Genomic DNA, 21,133 nt, shown 5'->3' on the forward strand with positions numbered 1-21,133 from the left:
AAACCAGCTGGACTTCAGGGGACGCCAGATGGCAGGATGTCACCAACGAGAAGGCCTTCAGCCACAGAGCAAGGATCAGCCAGATAAGAAGAGGGAAGTGAGGAAAGGATTGATCCCCCTCCTCCACGCTGCCCACAGAACAGGGGTCCCCACTTAGGCAAAAAGTGGGGGAAAGGTAGGGAAACTAACTGTTAATTTTAGGGCTAAAACATTCATCAGTCTGGCTCCTGGGGCCTTCTCCCTAGGGTTCCGGCTGCAAAGTGATTGATGTAGAAACGCTTCCGCGGCCTCTTGGGCAGGTGCCACGAGTGGGAAGACAGACGGGGTGCGTTTTCTTGGTGCGGATTCTCAGAAGCCAGCAGCCTGCTGCCCGGCGTCTTCCAAGTGCCGCTTCGTGAGGCTCTGCCAGGGGCGCGCTGGGCCCACACGGTCCTGCAGATGGTGCCGGGCGGTTTCAAAGGAAGGAGCGGCTGCACTGGGGCGGCAGGAGACAGGGGGTGCAGCAGAGCGGCTGACTCTCCCGTGTGTGTCAGACGGGCTCCCGGGGCCTGTCTCGTGCTCTGCAGGTCTGGTCTCTGCCGGGGGCCCCTTCCTCAGACGGGCCCTGTCCGACCTGCTTCTTGTTTGCCATGCGGCCCAGAGTGTGGAGTCTTCCCGAGTGTCGGGGCCCGGCTGTGTGGTCACCCCGGTGCCTTCAAGGACAGTCACAGCCCTCCCCGCCACAGCCCGGGAGGGAGCGGCTCGTGCCCTCTTTTGGCAGATGAGAAGAGTAAGGTTTGGAGAGGTGGGGTGACCTCTGCTGAATGGGGGTGCCTCAAGGTGGGGGCCCACTGAGACCAGAAGAGGAGAGACTGACGGTACACAAAGACTGAGGGCAGCCGAGGGGTACCCCACGGCTGAGCGGGTGGACATTGCTCCCCTACACCCATGAGCCCCCGTGGCCCTTATCATAGCTGAGCCAGATCTGCTCCAAAAAATGCCCTGGGCTGGCACTCAGGAGACTCAAGCTCTAGCCAGACTCCAGCCAACAGGCAGGATGAGCATCTAAGTCTTGGCTTCTCTCTGCTGCAAAATGACAGGTTTGCTGCTCCAGACCCCGTATGGTGTGCCTGGACTCATGCGGGACTCTGGCCCTCAGAAAGTTCACAGCCCCAGGAGAGATGGACGGATGCACAAGCCAGCAGTCTCAGGGTAGAGCAGCTCCCAACCTGGCATGTTCTTTTGGTCCTTGTGCTTCCGTTTCCTCATCTGTAAAACGGGAATTATAACAGCTCCAACCCGCAAGGATAAATGTGCTGGTTGATACGGGGCATTCCGTAAGGGTAACAATTGTTGTTACATTTGTTGGGAGCTCAGAGGAGGATGAGCCACCTGCTGGGGTGGTTGGGAGGGTGTTCCTAGAGGGCCTCCTGGAGGAGGAGATGCTCAGCTGAACTGCAGACTGAGCAGGGTCTTGGTAGGTGGTCAGAGGAGCTGAGGCGCAAGAGATAGAGGCGGGGTGGGTCCAAACGCTACGAGATGGGGAGGGTGTGTCTCTGCCGCCTGAGAAGTGTCCCCACGAAGCAGCATCTGAGATTTTCCCTCAACTCTGGTGAAGCTGCTGCAGAAACCAATTACAGGCAGAATCGTGTTGGCTGTGCGGCTGCGGCGTCCGCCAGCTTCCCAGGCCTCCCGAGCAGGCGATCCCGTGAGGAGGGGCGGCGGGCCGTGGCAGAGGCGGGTTCTTGTCTCTAAAGCGTAGAGAACTTGGACAGGCGAGCAAATGCAGCCCTTCAAGGGCGGCCCCTGGGGAGACTCTGCCTGCTTTCCCGGGAGACAGTCACCCCTCAAATCCTTTCTGGACACCTCTGGATAGCACGCCCACCCCAGCCCCGCTGCCTGGGCTGGCGGCAAGAGCACGCTTTCTGGACTGAGGCCGAGCTGGGTTCACATCCCGGCTCTGCGTCTCCTGGGCTGTGTGACCTCGCACAAGTCCCGGACCTTTCTGAGCCTTAGCTTCCTTCCGTCTCTGTAAAAAGGCCCCACCAGCAACGCCTCGGTGACCCCTGCAGGATCACGGCAGAGATGCAATGAAGAAAAAGGTGCACGCGCGGTGCGGGTTGGGGGGACGGAGCACAGTAGGTCTACCTTCCCTCCCCTTCAGAACCAGGTGCCAAGCCCAGAAGGAAGTGGGCCCACTCCTTGTTTCTGACTGCAAATGGTACCCCTGGGCCTGGCTCCCCGCCACGCTTCCCAGGCTTGGCAGTCGGTGCCTGCCGGCTCCTGGCAAACACCGCTCAGAGCTGCCATCTATCAGATGCCGAGGCCCTGGGCCGAGCTCCACGTGCATCACCCCGTCTACGTTCAAGGTTTGAGAAATCCAAATTGCTCCGGACAGAGGCAGATATCTCTGACCTAAGGGTCAAGGACCAGAGGGGTGCTGTCACCAGTCGCCGTGGTCGTTGTCAGCGTGTGCTGGCCTCCGAGGACTCCCCAGAGCAGTTCGGAGCCCGACAACAGCCTGGGGCACTGACGTCACGGCAGGTCCTCCTGCCACCACAGCCTGTGGGACACAGGGAGGATGCAGCACCCCCGGCGGACTCCCAAGTCCCGGCACCCCCAGCACATCCCGAGGCATCCTGGCTGGGGCTGGGGAGCTTTTCATCTGTCCGGAGCCTGATCCCCCTGCTGGGCTGGGCTCTGCTCACGTGGCGGCTTCTTTGATGAGAGAAGGATTTTCCTCCCACTGGGGAGCTCAGGTAGGGCAGGAGTGGGCACGGTGGGAGGGGAGGGTGTCTCTCGCAGTGGGGCCAATTAGAGGCCTATCTGAGCCGCCGACCCCGCAAGGCAGTAAAATGCCTGGCAGCGGACGCAGGTTCGGGCCACTTGGCTCATGGCGCTGGGGGAAGCTGGCTTTGCCATGGATCCGCGTGGGGGCGCAGAGCAGAATCAATCCGATCGCAGGTCCCCCCTGTAGAAGATGCTGAACTGGACCCGATTTCTCTGGCCCCGGCCGGTGATTATGCAAAGATGAGGGCTTGGCAATCAGGCCCAGTTTGCCGCACAGCGGAGGCGGATCTTGGTGGGGACGAGGCTGTGCCTCGGGGCAGGACAGCAGGGGACCCAGTCTGCTGATGCTGGGCTGGACCCTCTTTCCAACCATAAAACACACATGGGGCCCTGGGCATGGGCACCCTGTTCCCTAGGCCCTGAAAGGTGGCCACGTGACATACAAGGGCCACCCCACTGGCTGGACGAGGAAGGGGATACCCCAAGAGGGAATGTGACCTTTCCAGTCCCACAGGGCCGGGAGATGAGCTGGAAATGGCTGCTTCGTCCCATGCGTCACCTTCCAAATGAGGAAATTTGGCCTCTGATTTTACGAATCTTCTTCCCCTTTAAAAGCACTGCTTGAGGGCTTCCCTGGTGGCGCAGTGGTTGAGAGTCCGCCTACCGATGCAGGGGACGCGGGTTCGTACCCCGGTCCGGGAGGATCCCACGTGCCGCGGAGCGGCTGGGCCCGTGAGCCATGGCCGCTGAGCCTGCGTGTCCGGAGCCTGTGCTCCGCAACGGGAGAGGCCACAACAGTGAGAGGCCCACATACCGCAAAAAAAACCAAAAAAAAACACTGCTTGACTGTAAGATCCTGCAGGGTGGAGCCAGATTCCTCAGGGCTCCCGTGGACCCCTGCTGTCCCTTCCCCCTTCCCCTGCTCCTTCCCTACCAGTGAGCACCCTGTGGAGGATTCTGACTGTTCCCACCAGGAAGAGCACGACATTAACCCATTTAACAGATGAGAAAAGTGAGGCTACGAAAGGGGAAGTTACACGGCCAGAAGATGCCGACAGTCACCTGTCCGGCAAGTATTTAGGCAGCACAGATGGTGTGCGAGAACCGCGCAGACCCCTGAGCTGCAGTGGCCACCAGGTGACAAGTCGCTGCCCCGCGGAGCGCAAGCCTGGCTGGGACACAGACGGGTGACACCTGGGCAGCGACTGCTTAGCCGCACCTGTGACAGGTACAAAAAGGGAGCATGAGGGGTAGACCCGGGAGGCCTTGTGCCAAAGGACCTGGCGACCCAGCTGGGCCCCTTGCCCAGGGTCACAGGTCAGCAGGGGCCGTCCTTTCCTTCCTGCCTTCCCCCTTCTTTTCTGGGGCAGGGGTGGGGTTGGGTGTACGTCTTAGGTTCAGGAGTGGCCTTGCCGATCAGCGTGACCCTCTGTGGCCTGGGTCACTGGGGTCGTTGGTGAGTGTAGAGCGGGGCTGGGGCTCAGCCAGGGTCAGTGGCCACATCAGCGGAAAGGCCACCTTGAGGCGTGTGTCCATCTGTCCCCGACCTCATTCCCACGTGGCGACTCCCACGCCCTCAGCAAGGGTTCAGGGCCCACGGACCTCACGCGCCCCCTCCACCCCTCAGCCCCACGTTTCTGGGTCACTCCCTCCGTGGGGAAATTCTGAGGGCAGCAGGAGCCCACTCTGCCCCCCAGGTAAAAGCCCGATTCCTATTGCACCTGCAGAAGCCACTCGACCCAGGCCCTGCCTGCCTCTCCACCTGGCCCTGGCCCCGCGAGCGCCACACACCAGCGGAACGGAGCCACCGCGGTCCCAGAACAAGCCCTGCCACCTCCCTGCTGACCCCGCACGTTTTCCCTTTGCCTGGAACACTGCTCTTGCCTCACCTCCCAGAGCTCCAAACTCCCAGTGCAGAAGCCTCTCTGGTAACTCCAGGTGGCGTGAGGGGCTCCACAGCCCTCACACAAGTCAGCGGATGCGCCCAGCTCCCCGCCGGCCGGCAGCTTGCTGTGGAATCTTCTGGCCTGTGGTCGGCACCCTGTGGTTGAGTCCATTGACAAGTGACACCGTGTGACAGTCAGTCCCACGGACTTGCGTGAGGCTGGGCTGCGTGTTTGCTGGGTGGCTCTTGCCCTCTCTGAGGCTGCCCGGCTGGCCTCCAGGGGCTGGAGGAGGGCTGGCGCAGTGCCAGGCAGGGCCGTATATAAACTGTAAAGTGTCCCGAAGGGGGCAGGGATGCCGAGCCACACCCTCGCCCAGGGGCGGCCGGCTCTCTGGGGAGCAGGCTCCGGTTGACATGTGCGGCCCCAGGCGTCCTGTCCACCGGTGTTGGCACTTGAGGCCCGGCAGCTTGGACATGGAGCCTAATGAGGATGGATGGTATCGGGGTCCAGCAAGGCGGCGGCCAGCTCCCTCCCAAGCAATTGGGTTTCCGAGCGATTCCGTGCGGCAGGGAGGTAAGCCTGACAGACGCCCAGAGGTATCTGGGACGAGATTGCTTTTGATGGAATCCCAAATGGATATGAACGTCTCTTGGCCTCGCAAGCACTTCTCAGCTGAGAATGGCCTTTCTTCCAGGCCAGCTGATCCAGATGTCCTAGAGGGAGGGCTGAGCAGGCCGGCGCAGCTCATCGGCTCCCCTCTAATCGGCCCCGAAGCCTGGGCCCGAGGAATTACCCGCCTCCCGGCCCCGATCCTGACTGACTTCCCAGGAGACTGGCTTCAAGTCCACTGGAGTGGAAGATGCATGGCCCAGGCCGGCGTCTTGGTGTTTCATTTAGCCTGTCCTAACCCTTAACTCTGATTTCTGGGCTCTGACTGGTGCATTGGAGCCGTTCTGCCCGCCGAGGGGTTCCCAGACACAAAGGCCATAACTCAGATGTTCCGAGTTAGGAAAACAAAAGCGCTTTTAGGCCCAGAATGTGAATCCAGCACACTTAAACCCTCTCCTCTGGAGCTCGAAGAGAGGTTTAGAGGTGTGTCTGTCTCGGGGTCCTCGGAGGATTCTCAGCGGCTCTCCCACCAGCTCCTAACAGCAGGCTCCGCCCCCCGAGAGAATCTGCTTGCCCCCGCCCACCCGCCTCGCTCAGGCCTCCCGGTCTCGCCTCCTGCTTGCATGGTTAACGATGTCACCCTCACCCTTGCATCCACCATGCAGCCCCCAGGCGTTTTTGCTTTGTGGCTACGTTTCCCGCCCCCCGCGAAGGCAGAGCTGAGCAATTGCGACAGAGACCGTGGGAGACCAGTGGGCCGACCCTGCTCTAGAAGGGGCTTCCCAGCTGGCAGATCTGAAGACCCCTAGGTCTTCAAGCCAGGGCCTCTGCCCCACCACCTCCACCCCTTCCTCCTGGCACAGGGGAGGTCTCAGGGCCACCTACGGCTGTCTCACCCCTGCCTTTCCATTGCTCCCACTTCCCTCCCAGGCAGGAACCAGAAGATGCGAGGAAATCACGACGGCTCCTTGCCAGGAGGCCACCAGGGTCTCTGCTCAGGCCAAGGGTGGAAGGCTGGGTGAGAAGCCTCTCAGAGCACCCCAGGTTCATGTGCATAGCCTCCTGGGTCACCCCAGGGTCTGCCCTGACCATCTGCAGGGCCCAAAGGAAGCGGGGCCTGGCCGAGCTGGCCACACAGCCCCGGAGACTCACCGTCCAGCCACCACCGTCGGTGCGCATGTCACAGTAGACCTGGAAGCCAGCGGGGTCGTGTGTGGGGAAGACAGAGTAAACGCCGTCCTCCTGCTGTCCACTCAGGAGGACGTCCAGACAGTCGCGTGGCCGAGAGCCTGAGACAGGGAAGGCCGTCAGGGCACTGGGCCTGGCACCCGTGTCCCCTCGCCACGGCCCCCCGCGCCGTCCCCGGGTCTCTCTGACTTGTCTGTCCATCCAGCAATGTCAAGTGGGCTCTAGAGCACTGGGCTTGGGGTCAGACCGTGGTCCTGCCTCTCCCTGGGTGAATCTGGTGAGTGAGCACCCTCTCTGAGCCTCACTTTCCTCATCTGGAAAATGGGTACAATGAGCTCCGCCTCATCAGGCTGGGAGAGGGGTCAACAGGAGGGTGTAGGTAGGGCGCTCAGTGCTGCCCAGCAGCAGGAAGTCCTCAGCAAACAGCAGCAGTGTTTCCTTGTTAGTGGGGCAGGTGGGGACGAACCTGAGTACCCAGGTCACCCAAGGAAGGCAGCCCCACCCCACTCACCGTTGGCGCAGCCCCGGGGCCGCGATCCCCTGGCAGGCGCCCTCTGAAGGTCAGCCTTGACGTGGAGCCGGCCCAGCCCTCGGTCCCTCTGCAAGGCGTCCAGGACGTCACTGACGGAGTTCACTAGGTGAGCCATGTGGCCTTGGCTCTCGGAGAGAAGCTGCGGAGCACAGGGGTGGGTGGAGCTCCGGGTGGGTGGAGCTCCGGGTGGGTAGAGCTCCGGGTGGGTGGGGCTCTGGGAGGGTGGAGCACCGGGGTGGGCGGAGTGCCAGGGTGGCAGGGCTCTGGTGGGCACACAGCCGTCCCAAAGGTGGAGGTGGGCTCCTTGTGGGATGGCAGCCCCTGCCCTACTCTGGCCCCCATCCGAGTCTGTCTCAGCCCCACTGCTCAGAGGGCAGGGGCTCGGGTGGGAGGAGACAGAGTGGCTTCAGCAGACACCTGTGCCCCCGCTGCCCCCACGCCCTGTTTTTCATCCATTTCTGTGCCTTCAGCCCAAGTGAGCTGACTAAAGGGGGCCCTGTTGCTGAAAACCCCAACTCACCCACTGGCCAGTTACACAGCTGCGGGTGAGTGATTAACCAAGCCTCAAAACGGGGCTAACCTGGCCTCCCGGGCCCAAGTGCTATGGGGACCGGTGACAACGTGGGGAGTACCTAGCACAGCGTGGGGCCCACAGCAGGCACTCAGTACTCAGTACCTGGGTGCCCACCTCACTGCAAGGCACCTTCCAGGTTACAAAACACCTTCACCCAACGTCTCTTCTGACCCCCCAGCGAGGCTGTGAAGGAGGGGTGATGGGTCTGCACTGGACAGGTGGGGCCCTGGGGACTGCACTCCCACCCATGCCCCATGGCTCTGACTTTCCAGGGCCCTCTGGTGTCCATCCCTTCACCTGCCCCCCACAGCGTTGCCAGGAGGGAGGGCTTGAGGCGTCATACGCTTGTTACAAATGGGGAAACTGAGGCCCAGAAGGAGAGGTCCCCCGGGGCTGCCTGGCGGGAAAGGAGCGCTATGGGACCCGGAGGAGGGGAGACAGGGTCACGGGCAGGCTGCAGCCAGCGAGCGTTGAAGCATGCTGGGTTTTACACACTGAATCCGTCACTTGTCAGATAATAATAGCTCGTTGGAAGAAGGAAAGCAGAAATTTACAGCGCCGGCAGTTTACAAAATATGATTCTCGGCTCGTCTGGAAGCAGAGACCCTGCAAAGCTTTTAGTTGCCCTGTCAGTTTCTCCTCGACTGAGCAGATGATTCAGTGGGGCTGAGGCCTCGGGGAGAGGCTCTGAGAGGGACGGCGGGAGCATCGGGGCAGGGTGGTGGGCTTCTCCCTGGGCTCTATTGCAGGGTCCAGTAGACAGGCCCTGTTGGGGGAGCCCTGCAGAGGGATGCGGGCCGCCCCAGGGAGCAGGGGGCAGGGGGCTACCCTGCAGGGTGTGGGCAGCAAAGATCACAGGGTGCATTGGTTAAGTCGAATCAGTACTGCCCATCCTTCTGTGACAATGCAGGCATGCTCGAGAAACTCAGGCACGGCTGGCTCTTGCTAACGGGCAAGGAAGACCTCAGTTTAAACCAGCAAATGATTAAAGTTGAAAATGTACATATAAACATGCCCGGAATTAATGGGAAAGTCAGTCCCTGCTCGCTGAGCCGCACAGATGCATTAAAGAGGGATTGGCAGGTTTTAGAGGCAGTGAAATCGGAGTTGCTGCTTCCAGCGCTTCTCAGTGGTTTGAGTTTAAACAAAGCACTTCGCCACGCCAAGCCTCAGTCTGTCACTCCGTAGAATGGGGTAATGATCCCCACCTCCTAGGGCTATTGTGCTGCACAGCGCTTATTAACACCCGGTGTGGACCCAAAAAAAGATTTTCAGTGGCGGTCCCCCATGGGCTGAAACTTCAGTTTACAGACAATTTCCACCATCATAATAAAAGAGCTGCTGATATGCAAACAGCCCCTCTCACGTGCCATACGCCAGCCGAGCCCTGTACAGCCACGAGCTCCAGCAACCTATCAGGTATGGACTGTGCTATCCCTGTGTTACAGGTGAGGAGGCCCAGCCCAGGGAGGGCACCTGACATGCCCAAGGTCCCACAGCTGGTACTTGGTGGAGCCTTCACTGTGCTGACTCCAATCGTGAGGACAGAACCTCTCAGCTCTTCCGCTCCCGGGCCAGCGGGCCTCCGACATCCGTGCGCATGTGTCACCCGGGTGGGTGCTTGTTGAACTGTTGGGGCCCTGGCGGGGTTTGGGGGTGAGGTCTAGGGACATATCTTTTAACAAGATATGTTAAAAGAGACTCCGGCCATTGCTTTGAAAAACCTGGCTCTGCGCTGATCAGCTAAGGGTCTGGGCAGCTTGTAGAAGGGGAACTAGGAGCTATGGTGACCTAACTGTGCAAGACACATGGTCTCTGAAATCACCTGGAGTCTGTGGGAAACGAGTCAAATTAAACATTCTTGTGAGAAGTAAATATATCAGGGAAGCCAAGGCACTGCTGGGTCCCAGAACTGTTAGTCTCACAGGAGCAGCTCTAGGCCTCCGCATGGGTGGGTGGGTGGGAGACCCCGGGCCCCTGCCCCCAATCCTCCACCCCTGCCCTAAGGGTGAGCGTTTGAGGGCGGGTCTGGCTGACCAGGGGCCGAGCCATGTGGAGAGTGGGGTGGGGCACCCAGAGCCCCCCAAACGTCTGGAGGTCTCCCCGAGCTCTGCAGACGAGGGCGAGGATGTTGCAGATGGAGCGGGGGGCAGCAGGAGGGCAGCTGAACACCCCACCCAAGGATGGGGAAGCCGCCTTCCCATCAGTCACCCAGACAGGATGAGGAAGACTGTAATTTCTCTAGCTGCAGCCTTCAGAGGGAGGGAAAAGGTCCACTGCTCTTGAGCTGTTGGGTGACCAAATGCCTGGTCACCTCGGGTGTCTGGAAGGGGCTGGGACCAATGGCAGTGGTGGGGCTCACCTCCCAGTCCCGAAGGACCTAAGTCACGGGGGGCATGGGGTACAGGGCTGGAGGCTGGGCGGCGCTCCAGAGGCCAGATGCCAGGCCTGACTCTGGACAAATCACTGCCCCACTCTGGGCCTCAGTTTTCTCTTCTGGAAAATGGCAGAGGGCCAATGAGATGATACTGGATCTCCAATCCTATGAAGGGGGAAGTTCTTGCTGGTGCACAAGGCGTGGTCAGTGCTGGAAACCTTCACCCAGATCTACCTGGTGCTTGCTGGGACCTGGCTCGGCTCTGGGAGGGGGCGGGCGCGGGGGTGGGGTGGAGGTGGTGAGGACAGTCTGCGGGTCTGGTTGAGCTCCTCAACTGGTCCCTCCTTCCCTGGAAAGCTGTGGGCATCAAATGGCAGCGAACGGGGGGATCTGGGGAGGGGGTGCAGCTCTCTCTGGCCACGTGGCACAACTGGGGGGAGGGCTTGCCACTGACGAGCCACATGACCTTGAACCTCCATTAGCCTGACGGAGGCCACGTCCTGCCTTGCCGGTGTCTCACCTGCTCTGGAGCGCCTGGGAAGCCCCTGCAGCCCTGGATTTGACTCGACTGTTGGACGCCGTGGATGCTACACAAATACCCAGGTCACCAGGAAGGCATTCAGGTAAAGGTTTGAATCCTGGCCACACCAGCTGTGTGGCCTCGGATGACACTCTCACCTGCCTGGGCCTCATTTGCTAGTCTGTGGATGGGAATGGCCACAGCCCCTGGCCCCGGGGCACTTGGGGATTGAGTGATGCCGCGGGCCTCAGGCACCCAGCGGGCCGGCGTGCCCCTGACTCCCGCCACCCCTGCCCAGACCCCGAGGCACAGAGCCCACCCTTACCTGGATGAAGTGGCCCTGCTCGCTCTGCAGGGCGCTGAGCCCCTGGCCCAGCACGCTGTGCCCCTTCCGCAGCCCCACGCACTCCGCCTGCAGCTCCGAGGCCCGGGCCAGCAGCCGGGGGAGCTGGTCAGCCAAGGTGTCCAGCAGTTCCCGCTCCTGTTGCCCCGCCAGCCACGGCTCAGGCTGGCGCTGGCTCAGCGCCTGCAGCACAGAGGCCTGGGCGCCCTCCAGGCGGGCGAAGCCGTCGGCGAGGTCAGGGCAGCGTGGGTCGATGAGGATGTTGAGGCGCGAGGCGTCGGCCCTGTCCACGGTGACCAGGGCGCTGTTGGCACCGGCTGGCCCGGTGCTGACGAGGGGCGGGGGCGCCGTGCCCGGCACATGGGCGTGGTTCAGGAAGAGCACGGCGCCGGTGACGGCCACGGCCAGCAGCACGGCCAGGGACAGCAGCACGGTGCACAGCGCGTAAGTGCAGCTCGGCCGCTGTGGGCCAGCCCGAGGCACATGGACACAGAGACAGAGGGACAGACGGGAGAGAGAGGGGGCAGCATCAGGGGCAGACCGGGGCCTCCAGCTCTGCCCGGTGAGGAGGGCCCAGGCAGCCCTAGGATGGGGCCTCTGGCCTTTGTGAGGCCTGGACGAGGCTCAGAGGGTCCCCTTCTTGGGGACAGGGGAAGGGAGTCACACAGAGATGAGAAACAGAGTCCCAGAGGGGAGACAGAGACAGGAACACACCAAAGATAGCAAGATGGAGAGAGCGAAAGTTGTAGGGAGACAAAGATGGAGAGGATGACAAGAGAAACAGAGGCAGAGCCGGGGAGACTGATGCAGAGAGAGGCACCCTTCCCTCGCTGCCCCTGTCCTGGCCCACGTGGCCCGCCTGGGGCAGGCACATCTCCCCACGTGGAGCCCTCCTGGGTCTGGTAAGGGCGGGAGGTAGAGACTCCCACTCTGCAGCCAGACGGGCTGGACTCAGGTCCCCAAGCTGTCATTTCCTGCGGGGTGACCTTGGGTGAGGGACTTCACCCCCCCGAGCCTTGTTGTCCTCATCTGTAAAATGGGGGCAATAATGACATGCCCACCCCATATGCAGGTACCTGCTGTGCAGACTCAGGAAGAGAGCTGTAACAGGGACAGCAGCGATGCTACAAATCACTGCGCTGTCTCAGCAGAATGAGTGCCTTGGGGTCACGGGCGCCCGTCACTGAAGGTCCCTTTCAACCCAGAGCACCCACATCCTGAGTCCTGAGGCCGTTGCAGGCGCACGAGGCTGCCACAAGTCCCCAGGCAGAGGGTGGCCACCTGAGCATCTCCCCTCCCCCTTTCCTCTCCTTCCTCCTCCTCCCCCCACCTCTTCACAAAGCACCCCCTCCACCCCCCAGACCCAGTAGGGACTAAGTACAAAGGAAGCTGGAACCCAGTGCAGCTTGTAATTAAAGGAGGCACCATGATGTATAGCAAATCCAGACTCGCTGGACCGAATCACGCATGGCCCAAAAGGAGCTTGCAAAGCGATCACTGAGCATTGGACACACGGAGAGACTGAGGCCCAGAGAGGGCCAGGGGCTTGCCCACAGTCACACAGCAGATTAGAAGCAGAGCTCAGACTGGACCCTCAGCCTCCTGCCTCCTCCCCAGGGCCAGGCATCTCCTACCACTGAATTTCCCCCACATTTTCAACTTTCTGAATCCAAGACACATCTTTAAACGGATTAGTAAAGCACTCGGAGCCGTGCCTGTCATGCTGTGTTTAGGCAATAAATATTAGCGGCTTCTTCTATCTCATGATCAATGTGCACAGAGCATCTGGAGGTGTTGGGTGTTTTATTTTCCACCCAAAGTGCTATTTCTGTGTCACTGATGCTAGGACGTACCTTCCCTGTTTTATTTTTTTTCCCTTCGCATTTTAACGTCTCCGACGTTTGGGGGGAATCTTACAATTGTAATTGACAACTTTCCTTTCCCTCTCGGTGATATATAAAATAGCCTCTTACATCCCGCGTCTTACTATGAGAAAATATGGTAGAGCAAACAGCTTCTTTTCCGTAAATTCAAATTCTACAAGTCACTCCTGAATCTCCTACTTGGCACCAGAGGAGGAAGAAGGAGGGGGTCTGTGTTGCTGGCAACATGAGGGAGAGGATTCCTTAGCCTGTCGCTGCAGTGGGGAAGCCTCTCCACCCCTGCCCAGGCCCGGGGGGCACATCCATCCTGGGCTCCCCACACCTACGCGATTTACTCCAGCCAGACCCTAAGGTGTCGTCAGCTCTGCACAGGCTGCTCCCCCAGCCCGAGACATCCGCTTCCTCTGCTTCTCTTCCACCGGCCTAAACTTGATCTCTTCCTTCAGGCCTCAGCTGGATGTCACCTCTTCCAGGACTGTTTCCTCAGCCCTTCTCCCGGTTTGTGTGGGGCTCTCCCTCGGTGTTCCCACAGCCCTCCCTCCCCCCACGGTGGCATTTACCAATTTGACTTCATTCATTCACTCAAACACCCGTTCAATATTCCTCGGGGTCCCCGTGAGCCAGGCTCCAAGCCAGTCCCTGACTGGGGGACAAGGAGGGAAAATCACCCCAGCCCTGCCCTGAGGGAACGCATGTCCCGTAGACTGTGATTCTTACCCTCTTTGGGGGCACGGATCCCCTTGGGGACTTGGGGATTTGATGAAAGCTGTGGATACAAGGAAATCTGGGACTTGGGGACCCGCAATGCCCAGGTCCAGGAACCCTGCCCTAGACCATGAGCCCCTCCACCCCACAAAAGGCGCAGAGCGGCTGGTTGTTGGACTGACGGAGGGACAGACAGATGGACCAGGTCATTTCTCTGTGACCCTGCTGGCTTGGGGAGGAGGCAAAGGCCCTGGGACCTACGGTGCTTGGCAGGGCAGAGGCCATAACCTCCACGCTGAGCCCTGTGCCCACCTGGGATGGCCTGGCAGAGAATGAAGGCCACCTCCAGGCCGCCCCATCCCTGTCACTGCGGGTCAGCACGTTCCACACGGGCAGGCACTGCCTTATCACCGCTCATCCTTGAGTGCGTACGGTGTTCCTGCCACTGAAACCTCCAACACCCCCCTGCTGTGGCTGGATTCATTCTGCAGATGGGAAAACTGAAGCTCAGAGAGAGAAGACCCTTGCCCAAGGTCACATGGGAGGCAAGCGGTAGAGCCAGCATTTGAACCCAGGCCCGGGTGACTCTGGAATCGCCCATCTGTGCCGAGACTGTTTGCTGAGCCATCTGACCCCATTCCCGCCTCTGCCAGAAGTGTGACTGGGGTTTGAGAGACAAACCCTGTGTCAGCAAGTGAGTCCCTGTCAGGCTCCTCCCGGAGTCCGCTGGGAGACACCTTGCCCCGAGCTGCTCTGAGCGACGTCCTCCACTGAAGAGCATTAAGGTCCCCAGCTGGCGAGGCAGAGTGGCCGGCCTCGTCCCTCCTGTGTCCCGGGATCCCAGCCCTCTCGGCATCCACTTCCACCCAGGCCCTTGGTCCCTGGCGGGAAGACAGAGGGCACAAGGGAGGGGAGGGGCTGGAGAAGGCTACAAGGTGTCCCCTGAGGGGCAGGGGGACGACGAGCCTGGAGATCAAACAGGCCACTCAGCAGAGGAGAATCAGTCTTCAGAGATCACCTTAAACATGAAGTGCTGTTCGCTTTTATAGGCTGCCGCTTACGTGCCTTGCAAAGAAATCTGCCCGAGATGCTAAGGGGGGGCTTCAGGCGTGAGCAGCCCAGCGGAGCGTGCGGGGGTCTGGCGCTTACTCATCAGCCCTGGGCTGGGGAAGACTGGGTGCCCACACCCCTGGGATCTGCGGGAGGCGGGAGGATGCACACAGGGCCCCCGCCTCTCAGGGGCAAGGTGCCTGGAGATCGGGAAGGTATCCTAGGCGGTGAGCCTCAGAGGAACCAGGGTCTGAGACCCACTGCTGGTACTAAACACCCGTGTGAGCTCCCGGCTGGAGAGGTGTGGTCTTGCCCCCTGTGTGAGCCCCCGTGCTGGCCCCCGGTCCAAGGCTGCCCGGGAAGTCCCAGCCAAGGGGAGGACAAGATGGGCTCGTGCCCGGGGAGGTGGGGGGCAGGAAGCCCCAGAGCTGCCTCAGTGGAGGGGTGGCGTCCGTCCCAGCGGCCTCCTCCGAGTTCCCAGCCTCCAGAGGTGGCCATGGGGTCTGGCGGAGGCCAGGAGAGCTCTGGAGGAAGAGGCTCACGGCCACCGTGCTCCGCCCAGCCCGCACCCCCTCTTCTTCTTTGCTTTTTAAGGAAGCTGGGTCGTGGTCCCCTGGGTAGGCTGAGACTACACTCCTTGTACCAAAGGGGGAAGAAGAAAGTCTCCCCCCTGGGGGAGGCCAGGCAAGGCTGCTCCCAGCCCCCCATCTCCTAGGCACACCCCAGCCACTGGCAGCATGGCTGTTCATCGTGGCGGAAACACACTGTGCGGCTGTGGACTGGGAAATCCAGGGGGGACGTGGTGTGTGCTCTGGGCCCAGCAGGGACTCAGAGCTGCACATGGGCTCATGGATCATGTAGGGGGCAGGCAGCCCAGCCCCTGCCCAGCCTAGAGCCCCTGGGGAAGTCTTCCTCGCCTCTCCCCAGGAGCCCACATCTGCTCCCACGGCCAGGCAAATGACTCCTGACCTGGGCTGGACTCTGATCCCCTGACCCTGGCAGAAGGGGGATCCCAGAGACCCCTTAAAATGAGGAGCTGGATGTTCTGCTCAAAACTCTGGGGTCCCAAAGACTTGGGACTTGTTCTATGAGCCCTGAGGAAGAGTGCCCTGTCCTGCCTCTTTTTTTTTTTTTAATAAATTCATTTATTTTACTTATTTAATTTTGGCTGTCTTGGGTCTTCGTTGCGGTGCGCGGGCTTCTCATTGCGGTGGCTTCTCTTGTTGCGCAGCACAGGCTCTAGGCACGCGTGCTCAGTAGTTGTGGCTCGCAGGCTCTAGAGCACAGGCTCAGTAGTTGTGGTGCACGGGCTTAGCTGCTCCGCGGCATGTGGGATCTTCCCGGACCAGGGCTCGAACCCGTGTCCCCTGCCTTGGCAGGCGGATTCCTAACCACTGCACCACCAGGGAAGCCCTGTCCTGCCTCTTAATGTGACCTATGCTGAGGGCCATCTGAAGCCTCAGGCCACCGGGAAGGCCCTGGGGGGAGTGGCCAGAGGCGTTCTAGGGGACAAAGAGAAGGGTCTGGGAGCGGCTCACATCTGCCCCCTCCCGGAGGCTCCAAGCCACCCAAGCTCGGTCACTCCCCCGACAGCACTCAGCTCCGGGTCCGTTTCAGATGCGGGAGGGTCTCCAGGTGTTTCTTGTGAGGGTCTTGCTCACCCTCCCCACCCCCCACAGCTCCAGGCCTCCAGCCCACAGAGCCCCAAACCAGGCTCACTCCACCCCACACCTGAGCCCTCCTGCGATTCCCACCCGGGGATGGTACCAGCCTCACCAGCCGCCCCCTCCAAAACCTCCCTGTGCTCCCCTCCCTCACCCCCGCGCTCAGCCAGCACCTGGCTCTGTCCACTCCACCTCCTCTAATCCCCTGGTCCCCTCTGTCCCCACGCCCCCAGCCCTGCCCTGGTCCAAGCCCCGTTATCTGCTTCTACATCACCACAACCATCTCCTCGTTAGCCCCCCTGCCTCCTCCCGGCCCCGCCAACCAATTCCCCACCCGGCGGCCAGGGACGCTCCTGATGGCAAAGGGCCCAGGACACTCGTGCTCAGACCCCTCCAGGGCTGCGGAGGCCCAGGAGCAGGTCCCACCCCGCCTCCCCCATACCAGCCTCAGCTATAGCTGCCCTCCTCCAGCCTCCGCCTGGTGGTTCTCTGCACCTGCCTGGCTTCTGTCATTTCCCCCAACACACCTTGGTGTCCCTGGAGCACAGATCTGGCAAATGCTGCTCAGCTTAAGCATCACCTCCCCGGGGAAGTGGTCTCTGCACTCCCACCCCTGGCCTCCCCTGGCCTCCTGGCCTCCCCATCACAGCCACACCACTGGGCTAGCGGGTGAGCTCCGTGGGGCAGCCCGTGGCCAGAGGAGGGGCGCAGGAAATAGGAGAAGGAAGGAGTCCTTGACTTGTAGCCCCTGTTCTTCACTTACTTCACCCTCCTTCTCTCTCAACCCAGGCACAGTGACCTCAGCCCAAACCCCAGGCAACAAGACAACAGAGGCGTGTATTGTTTCCTTTTTAGTGCCCATCGTGGTTTGTAATAATCCCACGATGTGAGTTTGTCCCTCCCATGAGACTCTAAGCTCCCGAGGCACAGGTTCACAGCTACGTCTCCTAGATGAAGCAGGGACTCTATAAATAGTCACTAAGTGAATTAAATGCAGCAGGCTTTAGGTTAGACATCAAGAAGAACTTCCCAACGAGAATTTTTTTTTTCCTTTCTGGAATATTTTCCAAAGTTTTGAAAATATTAGGAGACATGGCCTGGGATAGTTCAGAGGTCGACCTCCCTGTGGAGTGGCTTGACTCAGGGACTGCTCAGAAAAAAGCCCTCCCTTCCCCGCAACAGGGGAGAAGGTTACAGGGTGACTTCCTGCCCCACACTCCAAGACTAGGAGAATCATGTCTATTTCTAGATCCTTTTATCTGAGCAACTCCAAACTCCTGGCAAATATTCCACCGTAATCTCCTGCCCTAAGGCTGTGAGAGCCCCTTCATTCTGCAAGGGGAGAAGGGACGTTCTCACGAAGTTGGCACCTTGTCCAACGTCACCCAGCCAATGAGGAGCTGAGGCCAGACAGGCCTGGGACAGAGCCGGCCTAAGGCTGTCCCTGAAACAGCAACACTTGGATGCAGGCCCTTCAATGGCACTGGGTGCCGCGCATGCCCTGGGATCACACACTGGGCGCTGGAGCCCTCTCCTTGGGAATTACATAATATGCCTGAGTGAGCTGAGTCAAGGGCAGTCAGCGTCTCTCCCTGCATCTTCCCAATAAGGCTCATCGGCCACCCTGGAGGACCCAGGTTCGAGTCCTGGCTGCGGCTCTCTTAGCCTCAGTTTCCTCGTCTGTCAAATGGGTTGATCGTTCCTGCCGCCAACCTCCCAGGGTGGTTTGACTAAGAAAGGAGAGATCTGCAAATGAACCCAGCTGGCACTCAAGAGTGTGGCACTGGCGTCTTTTCTGGAGGAAGTGCCCTGTTAAAGAACATCAGCCAGGCCCTTCTGGAGGGAACTGGGTGGTCAAGTTGCTTTCCCTGGTGGGCAAAGGGGGGATCGGGACGCTGACAGCCTGTAAAAAGGGACAGGCTACTTTAAGAGCAACGCTCCTCAAGGGTGCACGGAGCTTTACAGTTTGCAAAGCACACCAGTATTTCACTCGGCCCTCGTTAACAGCCCTTGTGAAGTGAGGAGGAAGCAGGGATTGCTCTTCCTGTTTTGCAGATGGTAAAGCCCAGACTCAGAGAGGGGGAGTAACTTACCCAGAGTCACACAGCATGTCAATAGTCAAGATGAAACTATTGGAGAAGCAGAGGAGGAGAGAAGGCCAGGCCCAAGGGAACTAGGGCAGGTGAGGTTCTCTCTTCCAACAGTGGGCACAGGAAAGGCCTGGTCTCGTATCTGAATCTTCAGGCAAGCCTGGAGCTAGCACAGGGCAGCCTGTCTATATGCTGGATCACCAAAGGAGTGGAGTGGGGAAGTGGTGCTTGATACTGGCCCAGGCCTCTAGGACCACAAGCGCTCGGCAGCCTCCAATGCCAAGGGGCAGACGGCTGGGCTCTGGCCTGGTGTCAGCTGGAATATATTTTCCAGGAAGCAGCGGAGAGGCTGGGGCCTACCCAGGAGGCCTTAAAGCCACATTTCAAATAGATCCCCCAGAAGCCACCTCCCCTTGAGACACATCAGCACTTGCTGGCTCCTCTCCCACAGTTCCTCCTGGCAGGGCTTCATGCAGTTCAATTCAGCAAATATCCCTCAGCTCCCAACCTGAGCTGCATGGAAGGACAGGAGACTGGACTCAGGGGGAGACCCCAGGATGGGGGCCCAGAAGGAGTGCATGTCCACAGGGAGCTCCTGATGGAATAGGGACTCAAGGCTAGGGAACATGGCAGGGAGAAATAAAGGCAGCTGAGAAGCACAGGCTAAATGCTGCTGGGACTTCAAGGCAGAGCCACCAGGCATCAGGGAGGGCTTCCTGGAGGAGGTGGCATCTGAGTAGGTTTTGAAGTATATGTAGGATTTTCCTGAGTGAAGTGTGTGTGTGTGTGTGTGTGTGTGTGTGTGTGTGTGTGTTTGGGGGAAGATGAGACAGCAAAGGTTTGGAAATGGGCAGTCTGGTGTGGGACCAGAGGCTGGCAAAGGACAAGATGACAAGCAACCAGTACCTGTAAGGAAACTAACGGGAAGGGAGAGCGGGCCAGGCTGGAGATGGCTTGAACAAGTCGAGGAGGTAAGACTGCTCTTGCTAAGCTGGGAGAAAGTCAGATCCCAGCGGGAGAGGACTTTTTGTCTGGGGCTGGCTTGGGTGTGCACCTGATTTAACAGAGGAATAGACCAGCCCGGGAAGGCATTGGGAGAGGCTTGGGGTCAGACCTGGCTTTGAATCTTTGCTTTCCTGCTAACATGCTGTGTGACTTGGGTGCATGCCTCGACCTCTCTGAGCTACCATCCCCCTGTGACGTGGGCATGTGCATCCCTGCCTAGCCCCCAGGCTGCTGCAGAAAGTGAGATTGTGCAGACGGTTGGGAAAGGGCTTTGCAAAGTGTGGAGGCATGCCACGGCAGTGTCACTCCAGACAGAATGCGCAGGCTGCCGCTCCTGGGAGTGAGGGGCCGCCAAGGCCCGCCCCTGCCACCCCCTTCCTGCCACTGCAAACAAGAACTGTTCCTTCCCCAATGACATCTGTCTGGGAGAAATTTGAAATTTAAAACGGGCAGCTCCATTATTTCCTCTCCTTGCCGAGCGGACTCCTCATCTCGCCTGCCTGCCCCAGTCCCTTGGCAGCCCAGCCTGGGGCAGCCTCAGGGCTGCCCCTCCATTCAGCTTCCCATCTCCAGCCCCCTCTCTGGCCAGCCCTGGAGCTCTGCCCTCACCCCCTTCCAGGCCACAGCCCTGGGCACCCTCCACTGCCCCTGAAGAGGCAGCAGGAAGGGTGGAATGAACAGACCTGGAGCCCAAGGATCCAGGTTCAAATCCCAGCAGAGCTGCATAGCCTCGGGCAGAAGCAACCCTCGCTGAGTCTTACTTTCCTTGTCTTAAAGCTGGAGAATCACAATATCCAGGGTTCTCACATGAGGCAAATATTTATTGATTCTCTACTGTATGGGGTCGGGGGTCGGCTGGCTAAAGTGTGAGGATTCAGAGGAGATGGGGGTGATGGGGCGCATGCCAGCCGCCTAGCACAGGGGGTGCTCAGGGTGAATACTTTAGTGGTTCAGATGCCCATTGTAGAGGTGAGGAAACGGAGACTCACACTTAAGGGCCGGTGACACTGTAAACTCCGTAGGTCCCCTACTGCCTCTGCGCAGATGTGCACCTGAGTCCGTTGTGGAGCAAAGGGGCTTCTGCAGGGGTGCCGCCCCCATCCACAGCCCGAACCTCAAGTTCAAGCCTCCTATAGAGGAGGAGGAGAGGAGGGTGCCCGCCCCAACCCGGGCCTGTCGAGCCTCACGGGGGTACGCCCCAAACTCCAGCCCGGGTGCCCAGCCCGCAGGCCAGAGAGGCCACTGCCTCGCCCACCGCCCCATGTCCCCACGATCCGGGCCGCGCGTACCTGCGGCTTGTCGCGCGGCCGGTCCTCAAGTTGGGAAGCGCCGCCCACGGTCTTCCACCGGTCGTTGACCATCTTCCGGCAGGACTGGTGGGGACGCCGGGCGAGGCGCGCCGCTGCGGAGCGCAAAGGCGCCGACGTGGGCGCGGGCTCGGACGAGGGGCGCGTTCTGCTCGCCGGCTTCCCGCCTCGGTGCCCAGCGCCGGGGCGGCCCGGGCCAGCGGGCGTGCGTGTGCGGGTGTGCGGGTGTGTGTGCCTGCCGGCGTGTGCGCGGGTGTGTGCGGGCGACAGCGGGAGCGGAAGCGCGAGAGCCGCCGGCAGCCAGCCGCCTGCCCGCCGCTCGCGCTGCGCGCCGTCCCCGCTCCCGCCTCCCGCGCCTCCCCCTGCGCGCTCCTCTCCCTCTTCCCGCCTCCCTCCTCCCTCCTCCCTCCTCCCTTCCTCCTTCTCAATCTCCGTGTCTTTTTTGTCTCGTACTCTCTTTGCCTTTTATTGCTCCGAGCCCGGTCTCCCTCTGACACACGCACACACTGCGGACGGCGATAAACTCCACCTCCCCAAAGCCTAATAGAGAGGAGGCAGACCGGCCCAGACCCCCGGGCCCAGCCCGGAGGGCAGTAAACAGCCGCGGGCAGCCAGGCCCTCGCCGGCTCCG

The 21,133-nt window shown here is 60.5% G+C and overlaps 1 protein-coding gene across 1 annotated transcript in view; it reads right to left on the minus strand.

Moving 5' to 3' along the window:
* FIBCD1 (fibrinogen C domain containing 1) overlaps window positions 1-20,682 on the minus strand; it is a gene marked incomplete at its 3' end in the record, with an annotated part of 30,223 nt that extends 9,541 nt beyond the window's left edge. Inside the window, exons 1-4 of the mRNA XM_079926819.1 lie at window positions 20,485-20,682; window positions 10,781-11,260; window positions 6,964-7,123; window positions 6,417-6,553 (exon numbers count right to left, since the gene is read on the minus strand). Coding sequence (XP_079782945.1) covers window positions 6,417-6,553; window positions 6,964-7,123; window positions 10,781-11,260; window positions 20,485-20,556 — 849 coding nt within the window. The 5' untranslated portion in view covers window positions 20,557-20,682. The remainder of the gene's footprint in view (window positions 1-6,416; window positions 6,554-6,963; window positions 7,124-10,780; window positions 11,261-20,484) is intronic.
* Between the last annotated feature and the right edge of the window lie 451 nt (window positions 20,683-21,133).

The sequence above is a fragment of the Stenella coeruleoalba genome (genome assembly GCF_951394435.1).
Source record: "Stenella coeruleoalba genome assembly, chromosome: 7".
NCBI lineage: Eukaryota > Metazoa > Chordata > Mammalia > Artiodactyla > Delphinidae > Stenella > Stenella coeruleoalba.